Below are 9,762 nucleotides of genomic sequence, written 5' to 3' on the forward strand. Positions count from 1 at the left end.
TATTTATACAAAACCAATGTTATGTGTATATATTTATTTAGTATATATAAGAGAAACATAATTTAAGTCGGGCAAATCTTAAGCATATTTTACTTCTTTGGTGCTATGATGCCTTCCAATTGCGCCTGGAAAATAAAACAATGTTTTAGCTAGCTTCTGAAACTCGGCTTTGCACCAATGGACCTTTCTGTCCAATTGTGCCTTTAACGTTAAAGGAAAACATCGTGAGGAAAGCAGCATGGCTTAGACCTAAAACGTCGATGACGTATGTTGTAAAAACAAATGACCACAAAAGAGATACAGAAATCAGTGGTTTTCTTTGAAAAGAATGTTGAATGATGCTTTTCCACATTTGTATAAGTAGTAAACATATTTAAGCTTAATATAGATGTCATAGTGACGCAAAGCATAAACTAATAACGTCATCATCAACATTATCATTACGACTTTTGTTATAAATACATAAATGATAAAGTATCTTATAATAATTTGGTTGACATATTTGAGACCGCTTCCGATCCGATCAAGATATCCAAACATAAAAGTCAAGTATGTTTAATTACTTTCTAGGAATTACTATGTAAAATGATAAAAGCTGAAACTGAAGTTGCCCTATTTACTCACGGTATATACCATTAATCTGTCATTTAATGATTAACTACATAATAAGGTTAAGGTTAATGGTTAACTACGTAATAAGGTAAACACAATAAGGGTTGCCTAATCCCTTATTGAAATTTACTAATTTATTGTGTATAGTACCTTCAACTGCGCATTAGTTTTCTTCAGCGCGAGCAATTCTTCTTGGTGACGCTTCTCTTCTGCCGCTCGTAGTTCTGCAGCTCTCCTTTCCAATTGTTCTGTCTTCTGTTTCAACTCTGTGCATAGCTTTTCGAGGGCTGAACGTTCTGTTTCCAGCTTTGCTACTTGATCCATGAGATCAGATTTACCTTGTTCTGACTAGTTGAAAGAAAATTTTTTATACTAACGACAAAGTTCCAACGATAGTATGTTTGAAATCCGTCAACACAATTATTAATTTTGAAATATGTACCTACATTATATTGGAAAAAAGTAGGCTATTTTCATATATGTCTATGTGTGTGTTTGTGTGCATGTGTGTTTCATATCTTTAGCAGTCTGTCCTTAATTGATTGGTAAGAAGGTATTGAATAATGATTTAGGCAGAGCTTACATTATAATATAGAAGTTACATTATTAGCTTAAATTTACTAAGCAGCTCTACAATCTAGTTCATGTCAATAGCTTTAATGTTCGCATCCCCTTGGCAAGGCTTTATGCATAATAATAAAAATGCAAACTAAATTCACAAAAGGAGTCACCAAAAATATACAAACCTGTAAAGCTTTTCTCATTCCAAAAGCAATAGAACTACAGTATAGTGTTTGATAAGCTTCCATTGTTATTCTTGCTTCATCACGAACACGTAATAAAAGAAGCCCCCTTTCACCACAATTTATAGTTACCTTAAACAATAATTATTTAAAGTACACACTCAAACACTTTTATATCGTGAAAGTGCATGAATTGGTCTATCACACAACTACCACAGTTACCACTCTACTTGCATGTACATTGTACACCCTCTCAATCAGGGTCACTTTCGCATTTTATTATATTATTTTCGCTTTAATAGACGCAAAGTTTAAAAAAAAATCGTACATTTTTTTTTATTCCTTAATTACTGTTCAATAGTAGGTATCCACTGGAAATTTGAAAAATTACATGAGGCTCGCTGAAGCATACAAAATAGACAAGATTAATTTAGATAAAAGATGGTGCTACGGTTCAGCGACAAATCTTGCCTGTTGATAGCTAATTTTCAAAATTTTTATGATTTTAAGACAAATTTGAAAAAACTAAAAAAAATATATTTTACGTAAAGCGTATTATTTTTAAACTCAAGCTTACCTGTCGGATAAGCTCGTCAAAGCATTGTGTGTACAGCTGCCTGCGCACCGGACAAATACCAGTTTCTCGCGCTTGTCTTTGCTGAAGGCGCGTATCTAGAATTTCTTGTAAGTTGATCACGTCGAGCCTTGTGGCTGGAGTCGATGATATCTATAAGAAACTCTTAACGCTTATTAAAAACCATACTATATAAAAGAACTTAAAAAATCATATTAAAATCTGTGTATAACATAAATGGATGTACATACTTGGCGTATTATGTAGGTATAACATAAATGGAGCGAGAAAATTACATTTTATTAAATTATGGCGCATGTGTCATACTTTTACTCTTATACAACTGAACTTTGTTGATGAATTTGAATCGAATCGTATGTGCTAATGCACATACGTTGTCCTCTATTTCGTCTGTGAGAAATACAGTATATAAATCTTGATACCTTTTGAGTCCATATCTGACCATCTTCTTCCCATTCTTTGGGTGGAAGGATAGCATTAAGAATTTCTTCAGTCTCTCGTTTAGCTTCGGTCGGAACACATGGCTGTGCAGCTGTACTGATACTAGGTTCTGACTAGAAAACACATTATTACGTTTTATTGAAACTACTTTTCTACTGCTTTAATTTAGTAGACTTTGACACTTGTATCTAAACGAGATGAGGACATTTCTAGTATCATACGAGTGAAACATAAATAATAGAAATGTGTCAAGTAAATTCCAAGATAAAGATTTGGATTTATTAAAACTATATAATCAAAGTTTCAATCGTTGAGTATTGGGTCACAAGCAGTATTTGGGAATATATATAATATAAACTTATATGTATAATATTTACTTACAGGCTTCTCTGGCTGTTTTGTGACCAGCACTGGATTATCATAACGCACTAATGTATCCTCAGCAGAAACTGGTGCCCTTTCACCCATTTTTCTTAATTAATCTTTCCGTAGTATATCACTTTTGGATTGTTTATAAACAATTTGAGTAACCATAGTTACATGTTTCCATGACTACCAAAATGCCAACGCGTGTAAAATAAAATTCAAATTTTTACGCTGATTGTGTAATTTCCAAAAGTTTAAATTTTGTTTCAATATATAAGGTATTAACTATTAGTAAGTTGTTTAAGTTTTTTATGACGTACCGAAAAATTGTTTAATTGTTATTATTAGTATTATTTTTGCATATAATTTTAAAAAAAGCAAAGATGAGTGTGGGCGATGAGAAGATATAGTGAAAAATCAAATAAAATCAGTGGCGCTACAACCTCTTTAGATCTTGCGCTCAGATTTCTGAATCTGTTTCATGATATTTTTTTTAAATCTAATAGGTAAGTAGGTGATCAGCCTCCAGTGCCTGGCACACGCCGTCGATTTTTGGGTCATATTTTCCTTCACCGTTCAAGAAAATGTTAATGCGCTCATAGAAAGTCCATTGGTGCACAGCCGGGGATCGAACCTACGACCTCAGGTATGAGAGTCGCACACTGAAGCCAACACTGCTCATAAGATATAGCTGAGAAGATATACAATACAAGAAAATTGTTTTTACAAATTAGCCCTAAGTTTAGTTCAGAAGTAATCGGACATGTTTATGTTCATTAATCTGTAATGATTCAATGATTTATAAAAAAAATAAGCTAAGTACTACTAGAAAATTATATCTACTGTAGAGTATGGTAATTTGAATGAAGTTTCAGACACCATTTGTCGAAATAAAAAGCCATATGAATAAGAAAAAGTTTATTAAGACTCAACAACTATATAACGACGTTACATACATACAATCATACATCTGCACTATTACACTATACACAGCGGTTAAAATTTCAGCACTTAAAAACGAATTAATTCTATTGAGAATCACTGCTAGAACTAGAGCTAGAGTCTGTTGACATAACTTCGACATCTTCCTGCGCCGGCGCATCCTTACCGCGACCATCGATGGCCACAGAGTTCCCACCACCCACTGACATATGGAGTTCCCCCGATGGGTGCCAGGTGAATTGATTTGTCGCTGAAGCGGGTACTGAAATAGAGTGCAATATAATATATACAATTATCTAATCTAACATGCAATTGACTTTATATATAAATTAACGCAATATTTTTTTATAAAACACTTGCGTTATATCAGTCTATCACCACAACTTCTGTTAAACATTGTCATATTACATAAATAATGTAATAAATAAGCGTTTATTATGCTTTAACAACAACCTACATTGAACCTAGTAGCCTTGGATTTGATCCAAATGAAAACTTAACGTCATTTATAAGGTAACATACTCAGTTATTATAGAAATATCAACTAATAATGCAAAAATGTATTGGACCTACGTTCTTGCTAAGTTCCTAATATGAATACTAGCTTACTATTTATCCATACCTATTTATATAGTCAACAAATATGGTTAACCAAAAATTTTTAAAATTGAAACATTCTTGCTTTAAACTTTATAAATTTAATGTATTTGAAGTTATAACCCTTCAATGTAGTAAGGCCAATCATATTTATAGTTCTGTTTGCTTAATAAAAACTACCAATGCAAAACAGTTGCTGTTGCAAGACTCAAACTTGGGGTTAAACACTGGTAAGACTAATAATTCCTAGCGCTACTACTACCGGAGTCATCTCCAGTATGTTAAATCCAATGCATTTTGTCATACAGGACTAATATTTACCGCTAAGTCTTAATTATGAATCTTACCCTCTGATTATTACTACACAGTCTTTATGTCATAAATATGCAAAGAAAATGTAAGGAATATTTTTGACGTGATAACGTCTTTAAAATCGTTTTAGTCGGGTGACATGTTCAGAAACTTGTGTCACACCAAAACCTCACGAGCGCGATCGCAGGTATAACGAGAGAGAGACGGACCGATCTCCCGTCTCATCTCGAGCGCTGCCAGTCATTCCGTGAATGTATGAAGAAAAATGTATATCATAGTCGAATAAGTAAACTTGTCATTTTACACCCGAAATTTATCATCAAAAGTGTGAATAAAACGATAGATGTAATTTAAAATTTGAAAAAATTGTTATCTTCATTAATTCCTTACTTCCCAAAAACTTATATCACTTAATAAGACGTTATCACGTAAACATCTCGATCGTAAACCTACTTTACAAACAACCAATATTTTTTTTTAATGGAAATTATTTTGGTTCAGTGACTTCGCCACTAGTAAACAATAAATATAACTATTAAGTAAACATATTAATGTTACTGATAACTTTTGACAAATAAGTGATTAGGCCCACCTCCTCCAGTAGTGATTCTGTGTAGGTCATTAAGTGTGGACGGTGCATGTCCATTTAGAGGTAAATCACAGAGTCGGCCCAACATTCCAAGTCTCATTTCAAGATCTGTGGGGTACGGTCTTCTTGGATCACCAGGCTGCCATGTTAACGGAGCACTAACCGCATTTGATGCACTTATCCTAAAATTGGAAACAAATTGGGTATGTAATATTATTAAACTTTTAATATTTACCAATTTAACTGTAAAGTAATTAATACATTGGCACTGGAGACATTTTTAGAAAATATATTTTGATTTGGACTACATAGATCTATTTCCCTGAAAAAATTATCAGCTAAGCAGACATATAAATGTAATGTTAGGTACATGTAAAGAATTCTCACCTATGCGCAAACTTAATTAATTCTTCAGAAGGTACGGGTCTTTTTCTAGACTTAACTATTGAGGCTAACTTTTGTCTAGCCTGATATAATGATGTCGCCAATATTTGCTCAGCATCTTTTAGTTGCCGTTGAAGAAGTGAAATATCTTGATCCTAAAAAAATAATAAGTTATGACAATTTCATAATCTTATACCATAATATTCAACAACGATCAATGTTTTTTTCTTTAATGCTTAGTGTACTGCTTTTTCCTAGGCTTAGCCTATATTAATATCAAACACACATGAAAATTTTATACATTGGTCTCATATTAAAGCACATTTAAATACTCTTTAATACAACAAACTTTCTAATCATGGTGATTTGATTAAGGTCTCTATATAAAATTTAGCTTTTTTTAAATTTTCAATCATACCAGTACACTTATTTGTTTACAATATTTAAATTATTATAAACAAGAATAGCAATTGTTCAGTAGTTAATTTGCTATAAATAGTTGACTCTTTATTAACCTTGTTGTACACCTCAGCTTTAAGCTCATTCATTTTTTCTTGTATTTTTGCTTGTTCATCTGCCAAATCTAAAGTTTTCTTTAATTCTGCATCTTTAGACAGCAGTAATTCTGTTAACTGTGCATGATCCGCTGCTGATAACTTCTGCGACTTAGGGGCTATAGCTACCTCAATTATTTCCCTGCAACATAGAATTAGTATTTAGTTATCTTTATGAAATGCAAATTATAGACTAAAGATATTCGATAGTGAAAAATAAAATTATAACGTATTGTCATTAATTCTATGAAAGTAATTAAGTATTTCAGGTTATTTTACGACGCTATCTGTATAGAACGAAATTCGTAATCCTTACTTGGCAATCAGCTCAATATCATCAATCTGCGACAGCAAACGATCTCGGGTACTTAAATGTGAAGCCATCTTCTGTTCTTATAAATTTTAAGTTTCAAGCACAATTTAAAAGCACAATATTAGTTAGACATTATGAACATACAATATGTTCTTGTATACTTTGGACAAAACATTAAACAAACTATGATTTATATATAAAACATTACTATAATGGTTTACAGTAATTTCGAATGAAAACATTAAACAACACGTTTGACAACGTCAAATGTCAATTCCCAATTGCGAAAGGATAATTTGACATATGTCTAATGTGTGTGACAGTCTTGGTCCATAAATAATAGTACATATTAGGAGTTGTAATCTATATATATAAAAAGAAAATGGTGTTCGTTTGAGGCTCTTTCACGTTTAAACCACTGATCGTATCGACATGAAACTACCACCATTCGATGCGAAATTTTTCCTAGATGGTTAATGGCTATTTATTTTAACGTTCCAACGTTCCTTAATTTTTTTATGTCTGTTTTACTTTTATGAAAATTTACCCGCTAATAAAAACAAAAGAGGCTTCCTAGAACCGCAAAACGTCAACATCTGTTAAAAACTCGATTTTCGAAATATTTCAATTTTCTTAGCGGGAAGTTAAAAAGAAGAATAATAAAAATATGAAAAAAAATAAAATAATGAAACATAAAATTTATTTTAATTCGTACAGCAAAGCGGGCGCGAAACGGCTAGTTAATACTATGAGTATTATCGTATGATAAAATGATAAACAATAATACAACTTCCATTTTTGAATCCACTTTGAAATATCTGATTCTAAATATATTAGGGCTTTACCTATAAAATTTTGAGATTTGTATGAACGTATTAAAATATTACAATAATTTGGCAATTTTTCGTATTTCACTTAATAAAATTACTGGCCCAATCAACCAATACACAAAACATATACAATTTTGCCATTTGATTTGTTAGCTGTTTGTTTATTACTTTACTGTAGAAGTCTGCCGAAGGGAGGCGATGACGTCGGGTGTTTTATTTATTATCCACTTAAATTTATTTCTAAATTTAGAAAAAAGTAGAAACTGGTTGGGGCATGATCCGATGACGGTACGTGACGGAAACCTTTCAGCTGTAAATCTTGTAGCTTTGCGATGGTCTGTCATGAAGTGAGATCTTGCGCGTTGTTGTGGAGAAGCAATGAGGAAGAGCGATTGACCAGTCTTGGTTGTTGAATTGCAAGCTTCTCCATCATTGTTATAGGTCTACCAGGATCTGATGGCAAAAAGGGAAAAAAGAAATTGACGCTAGCAATACTGGGGAAATTGGAGTAAAACGTTTTGATACTTTTTTTCCTTATAGCGGCTGATTGTGTATGATACATGCAAATATAAAAATTTATCCAATGATCAAGGATAATTTTTGAAAATGTGATGAATGTGGGGTTTGAAATTTAGATGAAAACTCCAATTACTCTGTTCATGAGTTTATTAATTAATAAAGAACTTGAAAATGGTTCTAAATACTGCACATCCATAAAAAAGTCTGAGAGAGATTATGAGACTGTAGTTCCAAAAAATTATCACCGTTGCCGGAAATATAACCGTTTTGCTGACTCGCACTGTCCAGCGTCAATTATATAATAGATTTATAATATTTTCTCTTGAAATTTGGCCATGTATGGATTGTAATTAAATAAATGAATAAATCTGTCCCGAGATCGATTAATCAATGAATAATTTTTAAAGTTGTATAGTTGTAGGGGATTCTCAACCGCGAGCGCGTGTGGTAGTCTATGTTTCTTATGTTGCTGCTTTTCAGACTATAAACCTGTCAAATTGTCCTTATCTTTAGGTAATGAAAATCTATGTTAAAGGTTAAAGCCTCGGTATATTTATATATAAAATGATTGCCCGCAGGTGGCGTATCTTTCTATCTGCAGTATCTATCTTTTAATTATAAAGGGTTACAGACATTATTTCCATAGAAGCATAGATATATACATTTCTTGTTTATTTCAAGAAGAAAATCCAAAATATGTAATGCAAGTTCAAAAAAAAAATGTGTGCGTGTACTAGGTGTACACACGTAAGAAGTGAAACTTCTTTATGACCTTATTTTTCGAAAAATGATCTACTATATGCAACTTTACAGAAATTTGTTAAATAAAGTTAAATTTGATAAAGTCAAAAGGCTTTTATTATCAAAGACATTAATACAAATACAATTATTTCATTTTAACTTATTACTGTACTACTATGTAGTACTAAGATTATTTCAGAATTTCATTAATTGTAATAGAATTATTAATATTACTATCATTGTTATCGTTATTATATATTTTTGTTACTAATGGCTTCGAATCTCTTCGGATCAACCGTGATTTTTTTTTTTATGTAATAGGAGGCAAACGGGCAGGAGGCTCACCTGATGTTAAGTGATACCGCCGCCCATGGACACTCACAATGCCAGAAGGCTCGAGAGTGCGTTGCCGGCCTTTCAAGAATTGGTACGCTCTTTTCTTGAAGGACCCTAAGTCGAATTGGTTCGGAAATACTTCTGTGGGCAGCTGGTTCCACATAGTGGTGGTGCGCGGCAAAAACTGCCTTAGAAAACGCTCTGTTGTGGAACGACGGACGTCGAGGTGATACGGATGGTATTTTGTATTTTGCCTTGACGTCCGATGATGAAACTCAGCTGCAGGTATTAGACCGAACAACTCCTCAGAACACTCTCCATGGTAAATGCGGTAGAAGATGCAGAGAGATCCCACATCTCTACGCAATGCCAAGGGATCAAGCCGCACGGAAAGTGACTGGTCGTCGACGATTCGAACCGCTCTTCGTTGAATACGGTCAAGTGGAAGGAGCTGGTACTGGGGAACTCCCGCCCAGAGGTGAGAGCAGTACTCCATGTGGGGCCGAATTTGCGCTTTATATAGTTGCAAGCGGTGGCCCGGAGTGAAGTACCGTCTCGCCTTGCTGAGCACACCAAGCTTTTTGGAGGCTAATTTAGCCTTTCCTTCCTTTGTGTGGTAGGGACAAGAAAAAGATGGCGCGTAATCGAAAAATGTGACAAATGTGTGTAATTTTTTTTCCAACGCCGATAAAGATGTTTGACTTCAAAAAGCAACATGGCGCGTAACCTGCTACAAAATTTCTCCCATACGTCGATAATGAAGTTTCACTTCAAAATATGGCGCGTAACGGAAAAATGTGACGCGTAACAAAAAAAATAAATGTGCGTGTACTAGTACACACGTTAGAAGTGAAACTTCTTTATGACCTTATTTTTCGAAAAATTATC

General features: G+C 33.3%; 2 protein-coding genes across 2 annotated transcripts; both read right to left on the reverse strand.

Moving 5' to 3' along the window:
* Positions 1-21: 21 nt before the first annotated feature.
* Positions 22-2,921, reverse strand: LOC125060368 (putative inner dynein arm light chain, axonemal). Its single transcript, XM_047665243.1, has 6 exons — positions 2,773-2,921; positions 2,373-2,504; positions 1,933-2,082; positions 1,359-1,487; positions 763-960; positions 22-125 (listed from the first exon to the last, which is right to left on the reverse strand). The coding sequence occupies exons 1-6, from the start codon at positions 2,857-2,859 to the stop codon at positions 90-92; spliced, it is 732 nt and encodes a 243-aa protein (XP_047521199.1). The 5' UTR covers positions 2,860-2,921; the 3' UTR covers positions 22-89.
* Positions 2,922-3,660: 739 nt separating this feature from the next.
* On the reverse strand, positions 3,661-6,668 carry LOC125060436 (mediator of RNA polymerase II transcription subunit 4). The gene is made up of 5 exons (XM_047665341.1): positions 6,452-6,668; positions 6,097-6,277; positions 5,585-5,736; positions 5,201-5,379; positions 3,661-3,961 (listed from the first exon to the last, which is right to left on the reverse strand). Exons 1-5 carry the CDS (start codon positions 6,517-6,519, stop codon positions 3,786-3,788), a joined length of 756 nt encoding a protein of 251 aa, XP_047521297.1. The 5' UTR covers positions 6,520-6,668; the 3' UTR covers positions 3,661-3,785.
* Between the last annotated feature and the right edge of the window lie 3,094 nt (positions 6,669-9,762).

The sequence above is a fragment of the Pieris napi genome, chromosome 21, assembly GCF_905475465.1.
Source record: "Pieris napi chromosome 21, ilPieNapi1.2, whole genome shotgun sequence".
Classification (NCBI taxonomy): Eukaryota; Metazoa; Arthropoda; class Insecta; order Lepidoptera; family Pieridae; genus Pieris; species Pieris napi.